The sequence below is a fragment of the Alligator mississippiensis genome, chromosome 4, assembly GCF_030867095.1.
Source record: "Alligator mississippiensis isolate rAllMis1 chromosome 4, rAllMis1, whole genome shotgun sequence".
Classification (NCBI taxonomy): Eukaryota; Metazoa; Chordata; order Crocodylia; family Alligatoridae; genus Alligator; species Alligator mississippiensis.
In genome coordinates, this window is record NC_081827.1 from 229,376,097 (window position 1) to 229,398,602 (window position 22,506).

Here is a 22,506-nt window from a genome sequence, read left to right on the forward strand (position 1 = left end):
GACATGCAAATTATGCTTTTTCTTAGAAATCAGAAACATGCCCTACAGCAGAAAAAAGTTCCAGATAACTGGAGTTTTACATGCATGATGGTGATGAACGGGTACAGCGGCACACAAAACACTTACCCTTTGGCAATTTTCAGCAAGGCTGATGAAAGAAGCCTGGTGCGAGAAGTCAACTGTCTGAGCAAATCCAAAGGAAAAAGGATATTGAAAACGGAATCCTTCGGCATTTTTACCTTGGTGTTGCTGACTATTACTTATCTGGGAGTGTCAGTTAATCTTGGCTGACCTAGGAGCCTAGCCTAGAGTTTGTGAAGTGAATCTTCTTTGTTTCTTACTGTCAGAAAAAGATAGTAAGTAATACCAGAGGAACAATTAAGATCAGTGTGAGGAATGCAAGAGATGCACAAGTTAAAAATTTGCCTTTGCCCAACCACTATTTTAGTGCTGTAAATCTTACATAAGTGCAGGTTGGGGCAAATGTTTTTCCCCATCCTCACCTGCTTCAAGCAGCAAGATCTGATGCTGAAGTATCATATAAGGAATAACAATGCTAGCTAATTTCTTCTCTCCTAGAGGAAACAGGAAAATTTGAAAAAAGGCATATGCAAGTCATAGTAGTCACTTAATTTTTATTTAACTTTTTGGGGCGGTGGGGGCAGAAAGAGCATACACTTTTATTTGTACAATATTTAACAATCACTTTTATTCAGGGCAGGGGGTTTTGTTTTTGTTACTTGCAGAAAAAGAGCAAGTACAGTTTGACAGTAGTACAACAACCTGTGCCCAAAACACTGACAGATACAAAGAGTAAAGCTAAAATAACTGCTTACCAATATCTTGAGAGGTAACGAATAGTATATGGACCGAGACTGCATAAAAAAAAAACCGTACTGCTGGTTGAATATCTGAGGTAAATGATGTTCCATCAAGGATGCTACTTGTATCATTTTGCCCATAAAACTGTATATAGCTTTCTGTACTTTGTACCAAGTGTTCCTAATAAAGATAAATGCATTAAAAAGGTTAAAAAGAGAAACTGGAAAAAAGCAGTCAAACTGATAACCCCATGTGGTAAACTATACTTAGCAATTTATTCTGTTGAACCCTAGCATGAACATGAAATTCATTACTAGTTTATCTGGTTACATTTTAGTTGGCATACCGAGATTGGATTTTAAAGTCACGTTTACATGGATTTCACTGTCTCAAACAGAAGATACAAAGTAGTGATTTTTAATCTTGATTTGTAGTTTCCAAAATACCACCATGAATGACAGTGCTAGTTCAATAACTCCAACAACTGAGGCACGGTCTCTGCTCTGAAATGCTAAGGTACATGTAGTAATAAGTGTACAAAGAGTAGTCATGCATTGTGTGATATAAAAATTTCCTAGCATCTAACAAAGTAAAAAATAATGCAGGGCTTGGACTTTCAGTAAAGCCAAAAACTGGCTAATCCATCAGTCCTGTGGCAGTTATACAGCAATCATCTAAGTAGACAGAGGCAAGCCAAAAACAGTTGAAAGTTAGAGCCATAGGACTGGCTTTTCTTCACAAGCCAAAATACAAGGTGAACCATTGGAGCTGATCACACATGTACATATACACCACCATACATGCTGTATGAATAAAGTACATAAAGTGACAACAGTCACTACATCTGCTAGTAAGTAATGCCAAAATATTTTCACCAGCTTAAATCTTATTTATTCCTGTCCTCATTCATAAATCTGGCTCAAGCATTATGTTAACTTGCACATCTTCTACATTTACTGTACTGTAAGTAAAAAAAAAAATACATATGTTAAAATGCCCTGCAAAACAGAAGTCGTCTTATGTATCAGAACAGCTCACCAAATTTCAGTTATTTACCAATTATAAAAGCATTGTTACTATGAACACCCTTTTCACAGTGATACTGTACTATGTTGTTAAAAATCAGAAAACTACAAGTACAACATTCAAACTTGTGGGGATTTCTAAAAGCAGAGTTTTAAAATATAAAGATAAATATTATCCCATTAAATTGTCTGATGACAGGCTTCGCGACTTCCCTACATCACTTGCAAACATGAAGTGCGCTAGCAACACCAAAGGAGCTCCCAAACAGCTTGGCTACTAGGACCCATATCAGCAGAAGTTAAAGAAGGATCATGCAGGGATGATACAAGGCCCATCCATATATGACAGAGGTCATTAACAAGGCATGATTTTTGCATTGAATCCTGAATAACTGAGCTGGCCCTTACATCATTTAGGCTGTTCCTTCTACTTTTGCTAATGAAGGAGTTTAAACTTGGAAGAGGAGTACAAAGTTTGTTGTAAAATATGGACTGTATTTGTTCAGATCTCTTAAGCCATGATTAAATCTTGCTGTGCGTTTAAAATATTGTATCCTTGCATCAAAAATGGAAGCAAAATGAAAATCCAAATCAAGAAAATGGGCGCAGAAGTAGTTTGTTTTATAAACAAAACGAGCAAGTTGCACCCAACAGTACCAATACCCCAAAAGAGTAAGGGTTCTGGCTACTGTGAAACTTAGGCCTAATAGTGACAAAGAGCAAGCAAAACAGTAGTGGGTAGTATGTTACACAAGAACAACATTATCATTACCCTCCTTCCCCTCCCTGCTTAGTCTGCTTAGGTCTTGTTGATACATAACTTCTTTTATTGTTCCCAGAGGTTATGTGCATATATAGGTAGAACTGAGTGTATTCTGTGGTTTTATAAATAACTGTTTAAAGATAATATTCACAATGAGCTCCTGATTTGAGACATTAAAAGCTTCCTTAAAAAAAATCTAATGCATGATTTAAAACAAGAAACAACACACCTGACAAAATTCATAGCATAATACTGGCTGTTGTTGGTTCAGTACTCTATAGAGTGTTTTAGAAAGTAAAACTTCACCTTGACCTGTATAGGATGTGAAGGATCAAATAAATGTAGTGTAATATTAAGTATGAAAAGCACTTTGGCACCTACCTAACTACCATCAATTCTTTTTTTTTTTAATGTTAAAAATAAGGCATGACCTCCTAAACCCTAAAATAATGTTGGAGTCAGTTGTGAAAATAATTTTAGGTTTTGTTTTTTGCTAGACTGTGCTACCTAAGTTTGCATTAGTTACCTCTAAATAATCATTGCATATTTTAAGTTATAACCATAACTAAGTTATCCCTGAATTATTTTAAACAGTTATATCTGAAATCTGTAGCTATACTTTTCAACATGATTGTACGCATCAGAAACATCAGATATTACTCTGACAAGATGGCACCAAGCTTAAGTGTAGTGAAGTTGCAAATCTCAAAGCAGAGTGAGGAATTCTGGGTAATAAAGCTTCCTGAGGTGATCTTGAAACAGTGATACAGAACGCACTGCACTGCACACTGTTTAGTGAAACAGAAAAATACACCAAGCAGACCTTAACATACATAAATAGGAAAAAAAGCCTTCTTTAAAAAGAATAATTAAGAGCTTTCCAGTGTCACAGCTCACAAAATTAAAAAAGTCATGCTTAAATTTTCAAATAATCCTGACACAGCAAACCTAAATAGTATTTAGTTAAATAAACGTATGCAATATTTTGGGAACTGGAGGTAAGATAAAAACTTTAAACTAAAAACAGGAAGAAAGTTTTTTTTGTTTCAAAACCAGCACTTTTTATACACAACAAGCTAGCACAAGAAAAGGCTAAAACACTGCTTTAGGAATGGCCATTTACTGTTGGCATGAAGCATAGCTTACCCTTTTTTTAAATAACACAGTGAATTTGTAATACATCATTTACAAAACATGGATCAATTTATTATTCAAATTTTGTTAGTGTTGTCAATCTCATAATTTAGCAGAGTTGGAACTGAGGTATACCTTGTTGAGGGAGGTTAAAGTAATACTTGGAAGCCTCTTTGCTATATCCCACTTGATTACTTTTTGTTTATGTACAGAGAACAGCAGCACACTAAACATTCACAAGCTGTGTCATATTGGCATTACAATAGTCATTTTTATAAACAACAGCAAATGCAATAAAAACATGTTACCCTTTTTTAAATCTGAAATGAAATGTTTGATTTAAAAAAAAATAGCAGTAGTTCATTTAAGGAATTAGTCTCTTCTGACAGATATTAAGAAATCTGATGTCAGTTTTTAAAACACTTGATTAGCCAAGATAGGTCCATATTCTTCATTTACGTTCCTTAATAACATTTTACCACTTCTTAGTCACATGTCCTTCAGGCATATGCAGGGAATGCAGTAAGTCTCATGGATCCACGGTTGAAAATACAAAGACTCCTCAATGACATTCCAAAAAGACTTACTGTTCCTCATTTCACACTGAAAAGAATAATAATATCAGCAGTCTCAATAGTGTTAGCAGCTCCAGTTCAGAGTCCTGTTGGTCGGATACATGACCAGTGCAACTATCATAGACTGGATTCTTTGGGAGGAAAGTCAACATTTGTCACCATGGTGACCACAGTCACAATGTCTTCTGTTGTTATAATATTAGTTAGTTTTTGCATCTGAATAATTCGTTCTTCTACGCAACCAGCCGACAACCTGGCTTCTGCATCATGATCCCAACATTCCTCTATCGTTTCACAGAGCATTGCCATTCCCTAAAGAAAAATGTAACAGTATATGTATTACATTGAAATGTATTAGCTAGGCCTATAGTTAACATTGCCTAACACTTCCCATTAAGTGACACTGTTTTCAATTCCTTCTTACATGCTGAAGCTTTTATTGTTCCAGAACTGTTTAATATCACTTCACCCACCAATGAAGTTCATAAGCACCTTTGGAGTGCCTTAGCATATTTTAAAAAATAAAATTTTTCATAGATTTCATAGACATTAGGGCTGGAAGGGACCTTGGAAGATCATCAAGTCCAGCCCCCCACCCAAAGGTAGGAAGTCAGCTGGGGTCATAGGATCCCAGCAAGATAAAAAAAAAAATCTATTAGCTTTTACTGTTATAGCTAAACTTCAAGAGATACTATCTAGAAGAGGACTCTGAAAACTTGCTGATTTTATTACTTACAGCATGTTTCTGCCAGCACTCTCTTAAAATAGGCCTCTTCTTCTTATGAACTACCACTTCTTGCATATCTTCAAGGGATGGATGCTGGCCAATTTCCTCTTCAAATGGCAACATGTACTCATCCACTGGTCCTGTATTTAAAAAAAGGTAAATGTTATGTTAAATAAAGTCAGTTTTGCTTTTCTGACAATTGGTAGCACATTAATTTAACGTATGACAGTGTACTGTCTAGCAATTTATTTTCTATTGTCAGGAAAAGCTCATCCTGAAACTAAGTTGCTTAGTGTTGTGAGACAAACTTGAGTTGAGAAGCTACAGTATTAAATGGTTACTTCCAATAATTACAACTCTTTAGCTCCCACATGCCCATGTGCTTCATGTATACAAGGTAAGATTCCTTTGCTTAGTGCCCACAAAGATAGCTCGTATACTCTGAGCCTCTATATGCTTCTGTACGAAGGCATAAATGTTAGGGTCTTTATAACTCTACCTCTGTTCTCTCATAATTTGAAGCTGGCTCTAGCTGAGGACTCCAAAAAGAAGGGATGGAGAGCAGTGAGCAGATAAAGATAAAGGAGTGAAGAATAAGTGTAATATCATAATAGGGATTTTACTGTAGACCATGAAGCCAAAAATGAGGGGTCTTGATCAATTAACAGAATCGACCACAGTACGTGACTTGAGGATGACAGCAGACTACTGATCTAGACATATCTGTTGGAACAAGAGCACAGAAAAAAGATAGCCTGTCCAAAAATTGTGGAATGAACTAGGGGCAACTTTTTGACTCATAAGAAGGAAGTAGAGGACAGGCTCTTCTTGATTTAATTCTGATCAAAAGAAACTATTTGAGAATGTGAAGACAGAACCTGAATAAAAATATTCATGAAATAGAGTTTATTAGGAAAGGAAAGATGGGCAACAGTGGAAGGGGTACGATGACAGTGCATTACAAAAGTAGATTCTTTACTGAATTTTTAGGGCTTCAACAGGGTGGAATAGAATTGAACTTGAGCACCTAATTCTACTCAAATACCCAATAGGGGAAACAGGGTCTGGCCCTTAGTAAAGAAAATCCCCTGGGAAGCAGCACTAGGAGAAAAGGAGTTTGAGAGGGTTCACAGTTTATTAAAGGCATAATACAGAAGGGCATATATTAAGCCTTCTTTTCTCACAAAAACTTTTGGAATATCAAAATATGTTCCTAGTAAAACTCAAGATATAACATCTCCACTGAAAAAACAAAACAAACAAACAATGAAAACAAAAAAAATCCTTGCAAACCAAAAATTAAAAGTTCAGGATAATAACATTTAATTTAGTTCTTAATTATTTTAACACTATAATTAATTGAAATTGCAAAACAAACCAAGAAACAGGTTTTTATTTAAAAGTGTCGTGAGAAATTATCAAGACATTTTGTTCATCTTTTTCCACAAAATTCATTTTGACAAATGTGCATTTTCCAAAAAATTAGGCTGAAAATGTTTTGCCTAATTTTGCTTGCAACACCCTAGCTTTGATTAAAGCTTCAGAGTATAATTGAAGTTTTGTCAGATACCATATTGTCTTTTACCAATTTTTTTTTTCCCAGAAGAAAGACACGGCACCCTCTAGGGCAGTGAGATTCTCAGCCATTGCCCCAAGAGATCCTTTTATGGGTACCTCAGTGTCTCACACAATATTAGCACTGTTAGGTATGCAAACACCTACACATGCTTCTTAAGATAAATTCAGAAATGTCAGACAGGAATCCAGGGCATCAAAAACATTCTGACCTGTGGTGGTCTGAACTTTTTGCAACAGAATTGCTCTTGTATTTTTCCATAGTCAAGAAATGAGTGAAAGCTAAGAGCTAGTATTTTCCTAGGGGTGCTGAGAGTCTAAAACGGTTGAGAACAACTGTTTTAGGGACATACATGCACGCACAGATTAAAAACTGCCAATTTACTGCTTCAATGCGTATAAAGGTTCAAGTTATACTTGCTTTGAAATCACACGTTTGGCTTACCATCTGATGCAGTACATCGTGATGCCAATTCCCAAAGGACTAGTCCCATGGCATACATATCTATTCTCAAAAAAGCATCCCTTTGGAAGTTTATAGCACCTTCTAATACCTCAGGAGCCATATACCGCCGTGTGCCAACCTTAAAAAAGAAAAAAAAAAGAGTTATTGAAGTAACTCTCATTTCTTTTGGGCCAAAAACTGAATCATAGAAAACCAGGACTGGAAGGGACCACCAGAGGTCTCTAGTCCAGAGGTCTAGTCCTGAGGCAGGATCATTCTGTTTGTACAAGGACAATATTGTTTCAAACTTAAAAAAAAAAATCGCAGCTGTCCCTCACTGAAGACACAATCTAGCAAGATGCTGCATGCCCTCAGCTATCCCTGTAGTCCAGGAGTGCTCAAGCTCTAGCCCATGGAGCTCCCCATGGGTCCAGGGATTTGGTTGCAGAGGAGCAGCAGTAGTGTTAACTGTTCCCAGAGCCAAGGCAATTAATGCTGCCACCATGCCCCTGCTGCCAAGTTTCTAGAGCTATGGGGAGCCCCATGGCCTGTGGGCCAGATCGCACGGAGAACTGTGACTCGGCAGTCGCACCAAGTGCATTAGATTATACCTATGGACTGACCCCATGCACTGATCCTGAGCTGGATCAGGACCTCAGTACCAGTCTCAAAGCCATACTTAAGTCTTTACTATTTTGCATATGTAGTTCTAATACCTAGTATGGGCCCCACAGTGTAGATCTGGATTTTACACTTCAAGAATAACCTGTTAATATGTGCCTAAAACCAAGCAATATTTAATCACTGAAAGGCCATTTTTCCTTTAATATAACTTGCAACTTAAAAACTACGCTGTATTTAAATATAAGGGTCCTTTTTACTGTGAGTAAATGATTGATGAAGTTTGCAGAAAAATTTGTCAGAAGCTTAGAAACAGGCTGCTGATAACAGGACTATTCATTTCAGAACGCTCTCAGAACAAGTTATGAAAGAGTAAGACTACTTTTAGTTATCTATCTAAAGCATGGCAGACCTGCAGTACAGGTGCCACAGATGGCCTGGGCAACCTGTGTGTAACACGCAGCACACTGGGGAGGGGATGGGCAGCACAGCAGCAGATAAGGCAGGAAGCAGAATACAAAAAAACAAATTGAGCAGGGAGCACAAAGAATAAATCAAGAAGCAGAGCAGGGATGATCGGGCAGGGAACAGAAAGCGGAACAGCAGATTGAGCAGAGGAAGGGGATCAGAGTCGCACATGAAGTGGGGTGAGCCTAATTTGTGGTACACCTGCCAAAAAGATTGGCTCCCAGTGATCTAACTCATCTAAACAACATGAAGTTAAAAGCGCTCATCTCCTGGAAAGAATCACAATTCTATAACTTTTCCGAGTAATTTGTTCCAGAGGACTGTATGTCTGGTGTTAGTCATTATGAAACGCAATACGTTGTTTTTAGCCTTTAGGACATGAGCAAAAATGCTCTCTCTCATAGGTCACAAATAAAATGGATTATATGGGCTCTCACAAATAAAGGCATACATAAAAACATATTTATGCTGAGTAATTATTTTATTTTGTGTAAAATCAGCCTTGTCTAGATCCTTACCTGTCCATGCGTGTCACCTGCGGACTTTCCAGCCTCAAACTTTAAAGCTAGACCAAAATCAGCAATGCAAGCTGTAAGATTATTTTTCAAAAGAACATTTTTGCTTTTGATGTCCCTTTTAAATTGAGGGAAGAGAGAGAGGGAGAGAGAAAAAAAGAGAAAGATTACTCAAATAATCCAACATCAAAAAGGTTTGAGAAAAAAAGTTAACACAACAAAACAAAAGACTTTATAGACTCATACTCTAAAAACACTCTGAAATTCATGGTTTAAAAGTATATTTAAACAGCATCAAAGGAGTGATGACAAAAGCTAAAAGATACAAAATACAGCCACCCATCCTTAATTCATGCTATTTGAATACATTTAAGTGGTGTAAATTGAGCTAAATACAGTGTAAGCCCTAACGTTCAATTTTTTGTCTTTCAGTCTAAAAAGTAAAAATGGTCTCCATATATGACAGAATAAGCAGAACACAAAATAATGTAATCAGTAGTCATTTTCTAAATTATAACTGATTTTTAAACTGCAAGCACTTCAAAGATGGTGGAATATGTTCTACGGGGATAGTGCTGGGACTGTGCTGTAAAGGTAGTTTTGGATATGAATACTTATCATGAGCTGAATTTGTTTACATTAAAATGGAAGATAAAAAAGTCGGTAAACTAAACTGCTTAATTTTATAAAGGCAAGACTTTATTAAACTAGTAAACAAATTAGTGACTAAATGAGACTGAAGTTTGTGCATGTGGGAGTAAAACCTCCCCCACTACCTTCAAGTATAGTTTCATTGTTTTTTTCAGGAATAATTAAAAACCATGGAAGATTAAAAACCAGATTTCTCCCCATCAAAACTGAGCTATGTTATCAGTAAGCCACCTCTTCCTTATTCTTCTGTTTTTCAACACCACCATAATAGACTTGACACTTAGTATTTCCTTTTTCAAAATGGAAACTATTTAAATATTTATTTCATTTTTGAAAAGCAAAAAAAGGAGTTCTGCAGTATTTCTCAAGCCAACAAAAAATTTAAGCGGTTGTCTAACTTTGCAGGGGATGGAGCTATAGACTGTTCTCAGTGGTGGCAGATGACGGAACAAGGAGCAGCAGTCTCAGCAAGGGAAGTCTATGTTAGATATTAGGAAGAATTTTCTCACTTGGAAGATAGTAAAATAGTGGAACAGGTTACCCAGAGAGGTGGTGGAAGCTCCATCCTTGGGAGGTTTTCAAAACCTGGGTAAACAAAGCTTTTGTGGGGATGATCTAGTTGGGGATGGTCCTGCTTTGAGCTGGGGTTGGACTAGATGACCTCCTGAGGTCCCTTCCAACCCTAATTTTCTATGATTCTATGACAGCAGTTGCGCTGACGTCAAGAAAGACTCCATGCAAGGCCAGCAAGTGTGGAATGCAAGTGTGTCAATGGCAAAAGTCATACTGAATTTCTCTGGTACAGAATGAAGCCTAGCTACTTTTTTTTTTTTTTTTTTTTTGGGGGGGGGGGGGGGTCTGTGTGATCCAAGTAGATTCTAAAGCAAATTCAAATGGAATAGAGATCTGACTGCGCACTAAGACATCTGCTTTTAGCACCTACATATGCCCTTTATTGGCCTATAAACCAGTGGTTCTCAACCTTACTAGACTGAAGGCAGCCTTTGGAAAATATTGCTTCTTAAATTTTACTTGGTTTTTGACTGGAAAAATAACAGAACAAATCTTTTGTTGCAAAGAACTCAGACTACAACAATTCAGAATGTTTTAGGCACTATGGAATCCTTTCTGAACTCGCTGGGTTTATCTTGTGAATCATGTAAGTGTTTTATATCCAACAGTGCTATTATTGAGTTGCACCCTGAGAAACCCCTATAAGGATTCTCCTGGTACCATGGTTGAGAATCACTGCTATAGATATTCACAAAATATCATACATATTAATCTGACATTTTAAAGCTGTATTTTAATATAAAAAAGTATAAACAGATTTTCCTCATACACATGAAGCTGCGTTTTATTTGTTTATTAATAATCTCATTTAAGTATTTTTACCCAATAAACTATTAGAGTATTTCTTAGCTAAGGTATGATATGATGATACTTCTAGCTTAAGCTTAATACAAACTTAATGCAACAATATCTGAACTATAGAATACCTATGAGATATGGCAGGTTTATGTCCATCTTTTAGACCTGGTATATCCTCATGGAGATAAGCCAAACCTCTAGCCATAGTTTGAGCAATATGACACAGTTCATTCCAAGAAACTAAGTTAGCCTTGAGAAAGTCAGTTAATGAACCCTGTAAAGCAGAGGGGAGAAAATTATTTAAAAAGTAAAACTTATTCTGATCTGCCCGTAAACTATTCCAGACAATTTATAATTAGGAGAGAGGTTAAGACCAACACGTTTCAGAAAAAGCATACATAATTACATAGTGGGTGCATCTGGGAGCACAGTGGGTGCTAATTAGCTCCTCAGTAAAGCACCACTGTCTACACATGCACCAGTATTAGGACTCAGTAAATTAACTTCACCACAAGATACTTATGGCAAAGTAATTTACTGCACAGGAATGCAAGTGTGGATGGTGAATGGGGCCATAGCAGTTTGAGGCAGCAGGCTGGTACAGGGGGGGGAGGTCAGTCACACAGCTCCGCAGTGTCAGCACTCTCGTGCCCCAGCCAGCCCCTCCGCTGCTCCACCCTGGCTTAAACTGCTGCGATCCTGGACGCAGATGAAGACGCTCCAGTTTTCTGAGCTGCATTAATAGCTTGCGTAGATGCACCCAGTTAGTACACAAACAACCCACAGGTGTTTTTAAAACATAATTCATGGTAGATACTTAAAAAAACTTTAAATAGCCAGTCAAAATAGCTGATTAAAAAACCACGTAACAAAAATTACCATAGCATAAAAATGCTGCACATTTTTTTGCTTTCAACAGAATATCAGTTTTATGTTCTGGGCACACAAAAAAGAATCAAAGGAACTTCATGGGTTCACCTCCAACACAATTTCTGAAAGAAATTACAGCAAAAAGCAGGGCAGAATGGCACCAGAGATACTAAACTCTTTCCAAAAGACATACACATTCATAGGCAACAGCCAACTTTATGAGAATCTGTAAGTGGACTTTCAGAGAGCAGGGGTACTGAATAGAGAGTTATTCAAATGCCAAGAACAAGGAAAGAGAGAGGGAAGGATAGTGAGAGGGGAAACTGCTGAAAGAAGCATTAAGACATTAAGGTGATATCCACATTTTCTTTTTCTTAATTCAGCTATTCATTGCAAACATGCAGGAACAGGAAAAATTCATAAAATGATTTTGCAGAGAAATGAACATTGAAAAAATGTTAAAGAGAGAAAATACCAAATAGAAATTTAGTCTGGGCAGAATCTGTACTAGTAAATGCTGTTAACTAGCAGTTGGCAACATTTAAAGCTGAAAGCTAGCCTGACCCAATATGGGTCACAGGCAGGGAAGAGGCAGACACTAGGACCCAGCTGCTGCTGCGACTTTTCCCTGTGACACCAGGGAACAACTGCTGTCACAGTCCCATGTCTGTAGGCCAAATCAAATGGCTCCATGGGCCAGATCTTGCCCTTAGCTATGTTCTTGAAAAGTTTCTTATTGTAAGTATTTTTATCTGCAAGAGAATCAATGGCCTGTAACAGCCAAAAAAAAACCATAGCTGAGACTCAATACAACTGAGGGGTATTAGTTAAAATGTTGAAGATTTGCTCACTTCAAAATGCCCACAATCTAAGAGCAAAAAGTTGCAATAAATTATTTTTGCTGTTTTCCAAAGTAACTGCACATTATAATGTAATAAATATAGTAACATACAGTAATCTATTTTAGTTTTAGGTGGGGCATGCCTACATGTGTGGTATGTGGTGCCGCAGATGGGTCTGTGGCACCACGTACCGCTCATCGGCACTTGTCTGGATACGACCCGAGTCAGCCAGTAAAGTAAGTTTCTGGCCTGTTTGACAAAGCTAGAATAATAATCACTTTTCTGACAGACTCTCCGGCCGCATTCAGACATTGGCGGATAAGTGGTATGTGGCCACAGACCCAACTGCGGCACCACATACCATACATGTATGTATGCCCCATGCTGCTACCTTGCAGCACTGGGGGGTAGGGGGCTTGACCCTGGGGTCAAGAAAAACCCATGCCAAAAAAGAGCAGAGTGGTGCATATGGCGGCAGCACACACTGCCCAAAACCAGAGCCTGGCCGGCCCGGAGCCACACTCCGGCTGCTGGCCAGGCTCCCAGCTGCAGAAGTGCATGGCTGTAGCTCCCTGAGGCCTCCAGGTAAGCTGGACACAGCCTCTGGAGTCACAAAAACTGCCACGACAGTTAGGATGACTGAAATTACCTTTATTTCATTTTGTTAATTAGCTCAAGTTCAAACTGACAGAGTTGTTCATAGGCTACAGAAACATTATAATAAAACCAATAGATAAAAAAAGGGAATATTATTGTAAAAACTAAAACGTACCTTTTCATGAAATGCTGTAATTAACCAAAGATCTACATCAATGCTGGTGCCTCGTTTCTCTGCACCAATAAATTGCAAAATATTCTCATGCTTCATACCAGGCAAACTGTAAATTTCATATTCATTTTGCCATGACTGTTTGTCCTTAATCAAATACAAATATTAAATTAACACGCTGATGATCCTGACCAAAAGTAATTTCCTCTACATATCAGAAGTTTACCTCTGTAATTCACTGTGCAAAATTAACTGACCTTCTGCGGTACAGGATTAAAATCTCTTTTGGCATATTACCTTTACATTTCTAACAATTCCTAAAGGTACATACTGAATACTAATACTAAACTGACAGTTCGTCTTCTATTAAAAGACACTGCATTAAAGTAAGGTACTATAGATTTTTACCCAAACAAGAAAAATACAAAAGAGTTTAATTTTTTTAGGGGTCTGATTTAAATCACAAAAACTGATTTTCTCCAGTAGAGATTTGTTTCAGTCTTAAAAGTACAATAAGGACTAAAACCATGTCAGTTTGCCTAGATATGCCCTGTGGAATAACACAAGGAGTTTTTGGTCAGGGCTGCTGCACTGTCGGCTGAGCAGAGTTTGCATGTTGTCCACTAGCATGATATTTAGCTATGCATCAGATTAGTAAGCAGTTAAAAATACTTATCAAACAGAACATTTTACTGACACTGAAACTAAATTGTTCCATTAATAAAATTTTAAATCTGGATTTAAAGTTTCAGAACGAATAGTTAAAAACAGGGATTAACAAATGAGAAAAAGCGACGTGTTTTATTCACAACCCAATACTAGCTTGCCCATTAGAAAATCTAAGCACAATTCTCTTCTCCTCAGATATGAAAGTAAGTTTTTAATTTCTGCCATGCTTAGGTTAATGTGGCTCAGTATGCTCGCAGTTTAAGATCCTTCCACTACACATGATATTTTAAACAGCTGAACCACTCTAAACCAGAACTGTCAAAGCTGCCTTGCTAAATGCAGCTGGGAACTCAACATTTCTTTTACTGCAGTATATTTCACTTTACTGAGACATGCCTAACTAATAAGCAGCCACTTTACAGAGACTTTCTGGATAGTAGCATAATCTAACCATTGACACTCATTTTGACTATGCTTTAACTTGGACAAAATTGGGATACATTTTGCTTAGGGACATTTTGTCAATACCCAAGAGCTAATCACTACTTAACTCAACAGAAGGATGTACAGGAATTGTAATGCAACTGTTCAAGTCCTTGAATTACTTGGAAAGAAGTCCTGCAGGACTAGAACTATTGCTACTCTACAGCCTACAACCTTCATATTGCATACTGGTGAATGATTTTTTCCTTTTAATTACACTTATATTAGTTCAATAGAAGTAAAATTTGCCTCATCGGCTTTTCAGCTGCAAACATTTCCTATATGTGGAGACTGTATTAAAGTAGTTATATTTACTGAAAAACTGTTGAAATAAGAGTTTCTGTTATTATACCTAGAAAGTTTGCTTTTTCCAAAGTAAAAAGATAAGAACCTCAACTTACCTGAATTGGGAATATTTTGACAGCAACATATTCATTTAGTAACTGAGCTTTCCAGACACAACCAAATCTTCCCCTAGCTTTGACCTCTAGCAATTGCAGGGGCTTCAGACCCATTAAGGGTGATGGTGGTGGTGGCCCAGGGTCCTGAAAGAAGATATGTACACAGAATTAAAAATATAAACACGTAATCTATAATGACAGCACTGGAAAGAAACACATGTAACTTTGGTATCCTATTTGGCTGACTTTGGTATCACATTCTGACCCTCTCTTACAGAAGTGGAACAAACTGTCAAACATCCTCAGAATTAATATACAAATAACACAACATCAAGTCTCATAAAAATTCATTCATGGTGTGAAAGAATAGGAACAGCAAACACTGAAGAATGAAAATCAAGGTTTGTTTGTTGTTTTTTTACTTTTAATACATGATAGCAATGAACTGAACACATTTAACATAAAAGAAAATTCTATTTTTTATATATGTCATACAAAAACACGTGATCTGATTTTCATCTCTTGCTAAACATATAAAATTTCAACAGCCTTCATTCATGGCTTAGTGGCTGTACTCTACACGCAGATGAAGCGGATCTAGGTTTGACTACCATTCCCACTTCTCTTGTTTACTAGATAAGTAAGGAGGAAGGCGAAAAGCTACAGAAGAAAAATTTCCCCATGTCACAACATCTCCAGTTGAGAGGAGGAAATCCCAGTCAGTCCTCCTCAAATACAAAATAAGTTAGGAAGTAGAACTAGAAGGATGTGTAATATAGGATCTATGTAATCAGAAGCTCTGAAAGGAATAAGGACAATTTCTCACGTTGAGAAAGATGTAATCAATTTGCATATACCAAAAACTTTAAACTATATTAAATGGATTAATTCAATGCACAGCTTACACAATGTAGTATATTTTCAATTCTCTGGGCAAGGGCAAGTTTCTTTAGCGTTGGGTTTCATTTTTCTTTTCAATAAACATTAAGGCTGGCTTGTGTTTATATGATTATCCTATTGTGAACAAAAACATTAGACTTGCTTACATGAATCTTCGCAAAAACAAAATCAAAACCTACTCTCTGCGTTACACAAATGCTAACACTTCCAACAGAGGCTACTTTTCTGAATTAAAATGTAGCATGTTATTCTTAATGGTAAGCATATTCCTTTGACTGAAAACAAAGTTTTATGAATGAGACTGTAGAATAACTAAGTCCTTTTCTAGTTATCTGTTGGACAGGATACAGATGGGAGAATATAATATAGCATGGTAGAATATAATATAAATTATGGTATGATATTATATTAATGGTAGAAAATAATATAAATAGTAGAATAAAATATAGAAAAAGAGTAAGTCTATTTTAAAACCTTTTGTAAAACACAAACTTTGATTTCACAAATGGATACTGCTGTATTATCTATTTATGGAAAGAAGCAGGAAAAAAACAGGCATATTAGTTTTACCAAACATTTTTTGTTGTTGTTTTACATAACCATTTTTTAATGCTTACTAGATTTTAAAACTAAAATTATTTAAAAAATTTAACATCTTAAAATTTATTCACTATTATCAGAACAGTGATAAATGTTCCCTCTCCACCACATTTTCATTTGTTTTCTATAGCACTTAAAATGAGAATAATTATCCTTCTATCTTGCTTCTCCTTGCTAAGTCAAAGTGCATCCTTTTTACTTTAAGCAAATTAATTCTTCAAAAAGAAAACCACCACGTATCAGCAGGTTTATTCTAATTAGCTAAAGAAACTTTATACTGTAATCCTACTTAATACCTAGTAAAGAACTCTTTATGAATTATGATTTCTTCAATAAGTAATATCAACGGTTTACTAAAATGGCAACATTTTTCAAGAAATACAGATTCCTGTAAAATATTAGAACTACTTAAAACATAAAATCATGAAGACACTTACATTTTAACTTTTCATATAATGTTAAAAATCCTTCAGCAAACAGGAAAACAATGAATGCTTAAAATAAAACTAAATTACACAAAAAAGCTGATTAGAAAAAACTGATAAAAATATCACTACTACACAAAAAGAACAATTTTCAGTTGTATACTGTCTTCCATCCAATTTCAAAGTTCTTTAAAAACAAACCCCTGTAAAGATGTTGTCCTCATCTAACTAATGCAAAAAGTACAGCAGAGAACAAGAGGCAAAACTTCACAATGAATGTTTCAGTTTACTTGCAAATTCATACTATGTTATGCAAATAAATAACCTTATTTTCAAGAGAACTGAGCACCCAACGATTTCTGTGGACTTGAAGAGAAAAACTTCAGGCACTCATTTTGAACTCTTGATCTTAGTAACTCGCCCAAAAGAACAATTCTGTGGCAAACTGGTAAATAAAACTAATGTTTGACTTTGCTTTAAACAACTGAATAGCCTTTCCTCTCTGAAGTCTAAATGTATTTTTAAAGGCACTATCTGAAGTTGCTGTTTATCATACAGTAAGTTCAAAACTTTTCTATTCATTGAATGAAAAAGGATGATGAAAACCACTGAACTAGAGAGACTCTCTCTCAAGCAGCTGATGTAATCACATGATGATGTTGCAAACTTCAAAACGTTTCAGAAAATAACATTCTCCAGTTTGGGTGACATTTATTTCTATCACAGAATCACACAGCCTATGTACTCCACAACAAAACACTGGTCAAATACTTTTGTTCACCTTCACAATAAAGTGAATGCAATACTTTTACAAAGAGGCAGCTGGAAATTATTTCACGATAATTTCTGCAATTTCCTTTTCAAAATGCAACAAAAATTTCCTACGAAGTTCTAAACTGCTTTTAATATTGCTAAAGTTAAAAAAGTTTCTTTATCATCTGTCCTTTTAGATCATACACCGAGAAAAAAGGGTGGGTTTTTTTGGAAAAAATTCTATTTCTTAAAAAGTGAGAAAAGATAATATTTCACCAGCATACTTTATTTCAATTATTTTCTAAACACAATTTCTTCAAAAAAAAAAATCAATGGGTTTTTATAAAGAATTTCACTTTCAACAAATTGGAATTTTTAAGAAAGACAGACACTGCATCAGAAAATTTCCAAACCATCCCTACTTCTATGCAAATCATCTGTGCGCCACAAGCACAAATACTTCGAAGCGACCTTTCCAAAATTTGTGTTTAGCCTGAGCACTCATTATGTTCTGAAATGTCTAATAACCTAACTCTGAGATCGATTAACAAAAGCTTCTGCTACAGGCTGATGTGTCACATGATAAAAAACAGAGGCAAGTCTGTTACTTACTGGCATTCAGTTAGATTTTGGTCATCCAGTAAGTCACAAAGCCAAACTAGTACGAATCTAAATCCTGAAACAGATTACCAAGGCTATACAGATGTTTTGTTCTGATTTGTTTTTTGTTTTGTTTTTTATTTCAGCTTTTGCTCTATTTTTGGTTCCTATTTCTCTTGGCTCTGATTTTTAATTCCGAGGCCAGCTACATACCATCCAATCTAGTTTAGGGGATTAAGAACAAATGTTGAAGAGATCAAGACAGGTAACTTATATAAATGTTTTTCCCCTAGCTGATTCTGGGAACAGACATCAAGATCAAAGTGAAGTCTAACAAGTCTCAGGCTGTGGAACTTTAAAAAGTTAAAATGCTGTCTAATCTGCTAAGGGCAGCCTGATTTAGAAGATACAACAGTTCCTTCAGCCTACTTAGGGCAGGCTCCAGTTATCACTTTCATATCAGAAATGAACTAGGTCATTAAAAAACTGCTTTAGGGAAATAGGTGACAAGAAATATCCAAAGAGCAGAGAAGAGATTGCTAAAGAATAATCATAATTAACTTCTGACTGCAAAACATGGGGAGATCCCAAAGCCTGTTTGATCCAGTACTTGTTGCAACTGCACCTAGCAAAGAAAATCTTCAAGTAATTTACTGACAAAATGTACTTTATTTAAAGAACAACCCTTTGATGGAATGAAATAATCTGTTTCTTTCAATTAAGCCACTGAAGTTTCAAATGGTAACATGGAGTCATCCAGTGACCAAAGCCACATTCAAACCAATGACCTTCCAAACCAATGTGACGTTACCAAACTCCAGAGCCATCCAACTCCACAGCAGGAGAGATTTTAGTGAGTCTTTAAGAGTACTATAAACATAAAAATAATTTAATATTTTGACCCAAGCATGCTTACTGACTGCTTCTACAAAATATTGCAAAAACTTAACTCTTATCAAAGGAACAATAAGAAATGGATTGCATGTCCACAATTAGTTCAACAACCATGAACAAACATCAATGCATCTTACCTCAATCATTATATGAAAGGCGTGCTTGCAGAGGGGGAAAAAACACAGGCAAAGGAAATTACTATTTATATTAAGAATGAGATGAAAAAGCAGCTTGCAAGAAAAGTGACACATGAAAGAATTGTTTCAGCTAGTTACAAAGTATATTCAGGGGGATATAATATATCTCTTACATAAATAAATTACTTAAATATAAAAATCTACCACTGATAATGTAGTGTTAGTAAAGGAAGAGATAAAATACAGGTACAATACAGACTATTATAACTGGAAAAAAGAATAGATCATTTGTAAGACTAAAGGAGGAGGTTTTTTTAAATTGCTTTTTAAATGACAAAGTTGTAAAAGTGTAGTATAAATAGAATAGTACATGGACTATCCTATGTTCCATGTACGTTTAGCGTTCAGTGTCATTCCTATTTAAAAAACATAAAATACATATTTAATAGAAACGGCACTGAAAACTAAATGTACATGGAACATAAGATAGTCCATGTAATATTTGACTTATACTACATTTTTACAACTGTGTCCTGTGTCATTTAACATATTTTCTTGTCTGATTAATTTTTTTGTCTATTTAGTATTTCTCAATTTGAAAAATTTATTCTCTAAGAGACTAATTAACATGCAGAATGCAACTGATTTTCTGTCAGATTCACAACAGTCCACAAGGTGGCAGTGTTGCATCTAAAATTAAAAGGCTATACTTTTATTGGTAACCTATGAAACAATGTTTAATACCCAAGCATAACTACAAAAGATTATAATATAGTTTATCATGCTAGATCTATAGTATTAGATTTAATAATTTGACCGTTTATGTGTTACAGGTGAGGTATAAGTAATCCTACCAATGCAGTAACTGATGGACATAAAACAGTCACACTTAAGCCTTTTTCAAAAAGTCAATATTAATACTTAATTATTGTATATGTACTTTTAGTGAAAAATTTTGTAAAAAATTAAAACCAGAACACAATTACTACAGTTTAGACATTCAAATCAGAATGGACCACTTGGCCATATTTTTTCTTTTCTTGATCAAATGCATATTAGTATCACTTAACTTCTATAGTCAAATTAATATGGTTATAAGCATATTTGTTAAGTGTTACTGCACTTTCTGAAAAAAATACTGCAGTTTTGCCCCTTATTCATTTTATCTGGACTGTATCGTCATTAATCAGATAACCAGTGCAACAGAAAAGAATTCAGACACTGCGGTACTCAGACATCACTTCATGGCAACTATCCTTATCTTCTACCCTGTTTTTATTTTCTTAGATTATACATACTTCAGGGCTAAAGACTCTCTTCCTCTGTGCTAGGAAACTGCATAGCACATGCTGAGCAGTATCTAAATAATTAATAATAAACTAGACAAAGTATTTCTTGGAGGCTGGATTAGTTGGAGTGTGCTTTATGAATATTACAGTAGGGCTTGCTGCTATAGAAAGAAGGACCAGACTGCAACTGATCTCCTACTGGATTCTTTGGCTATCTGAAGGGGAGAAAATAGAAAAGGACAAGGCCAACAAGTAGTTTCCCTAACGCACCCCAACATCTTGCAGAAGAGTTTGGTAGCACCTACCAGAAAATACAGTTTGTCCTTTGAACAAGTAAAAAAATATATATTTTTCCCAAAACCAAACATTGTGAAAAAGCTTAAGATACTAAAAGGAGAAGAATTTCCTTATAATAAAAATCTTTCCATGACCTCTGTGGCAGAGATGGTGACCTGCTTCAATTTAACCATGGTGCATCCCTGCATACTTTCAATACTGAAAGCAGATTTGCACAAGCTATTCTCTGCATTAAACAGAAGGTTTCAGAACGAAGAAAAGTTTTTCCAAGCCTGTGACTAAAATGACAGCCATTCTAGGTGCTAGAAATATTCAATTCATAAAACTAAACAAGTGATGTGAAAACAATTACTGAACTGGCAGTGCTATGAAAAGAGAAATGTGTACCACCCACCCAACATGTTTAGTCATACTTCTCCTAATACAAGAGGTCTGAAAATAAACATTAACCACCACAAAAGTTAAACAGATACATTGGAAATATTTAAGAATCTTTTCGTCGTTAATGTTATAAAGCTATGTTTCATTACCCAGAAAGTATGAGGTGCATTTGCTGTTTAGTCCCTAATTCAAGAGGGTTGTGAAAATTTTCCAGAATCAGAAACTGGGGAAGAGATTGTAAAATTTAGTTCATCTAATAAAAGATATCACATTTACCCATAGAACCTTGTCTGACAATATCTATACGCTTTCCTAGTAAAAAAAAAATGGGATTCTGGGAAAATTTCAATCTGAAAAAAAACTTAAAGGAAATAGGGTATCCCCAATAAATACCACATCCATAGTTTCTTAAACTAGGGATAAGAAACCAAGTACAAATCACCAACTTGAAATCCTGATTAGATAAAGACTGGAGGCTATCATTCTGTTCTTTTCTTTCTGACTCTTGAGTCAGATTATTTACATAAGCATCAGGCAACTGCAGTGCCACATATACACTGTAGCACTGCAGCTTCAACCTAGCTCCGAAAAAGTACAGCTCTTAAATGTAAAGACAGAGTAGCATGGTGAACACACGCATACACCAAATATACAAATATTTCCCTCCCCTATGATTGGAATGAGTTACAAACATCTTGAACACTGTCTGAATCAGACAAATGAAAAATAACCGTTTATTATAACCAGAAAGTTAAAAATGTGGCTGTTCCCAAATTTAGACAGTGCATAGTCATAGCCTGAACTTTCATAGCCCATTACAAAAAAAACCTCTACAAAGACAATTTTTTATGTTTAAAGTAAATAAATTATGATCATGAGTTAATTTAATGCACTGTAGTGGTTCCTTATTTGGTCCCAATTTGTTGCTGGGGTTCTTGGAACACAACTTCTGTCCAACACAAGTCCTTAACCTGATATTTCATACATGATTATGTTTTCCTCTGGCAATTTCAACTTGTGTAATGTTGGCAGTCAACTTTGGCAATGCAAAAGATAGCTGAAAGTGAGTTCAACCTAAAAACTAAACAGACAGGCTAACCCATTTGAAGATGTATGATTAATTAGACAAGTGAAATGAACAGCTAATTGGAATACACATGGGAGCATTATTTTATTTTCCAAAAAGGAACTTAGCACATGTGATGTTATGTTCAGAAGCTGGACTTCACAAGGAGTATTATACGAGGAGTATAAAAGGTGTTATCACCAACTAGTGAAAGAAGATTGCAATTCTGATAAAGAATAAGGAATGACAAATGTTTGCTTGGTGGGCAGAAACAGAAGTAATGCTAGGACAGTAATTTTTGCATACCCTACTTTATCAGCTAATTAGAACAGTCACGTTTTTAAAGTATGCAGAACATTCACAGTCAAAGCCACCAGCCTGCAAAAACTTGAAACAAGAGCAGCAGCAGCAGCAAAGGATTCCTCCACAAGCCACTTT

The 22,506-nt window shown here is 35.8% G+C and overlaps 1 protein-coding gene across 1 annotated transcript in view; it reads right to left on the reverse strand.

The window, feature by feature from the left end:
* Positions 1-618: 618 nt before the first annotated feature.
* ACVR2A (activin A receptor type 2A) overlaps positions 619-22,506 on the reverse strand; it is an 83,392-nt gene continuing 61,504 nt past the window's right edge. Inside the window, exons 5-11 of the mRNA XM_006277126.4 lie at positions 14,727-14,870; positions 13,177-13,320; positions 10,821-10,966; positions 8,674-8,788; positions 7,067-7,205; positions 5,056-5,186; positions 619-4,631 (exon numbers count right to left, since the gene is read on the reverse strand). Of these exons, the coding sequence (XP_006277188.1) occupies positions 4,437-4,631; positions 5,056-5,186; positions 7,067-7,205; positions 8,674-8,788; positions 10,821-10,966; positions 13,177-13,320; positions 14,727-14,870 (1,014 nt within the window). The 3' untranslated portion in view covers positions 619-4,436. The remainder of the gene's footprint in view (positions 4,632-5,055; positions 5,187-7,066; positions 7,206-8,673; positions 8,789-10,820; positions 10,967-13,176; positions 13,321-14,726; positions 14,871-22,506) is intronic.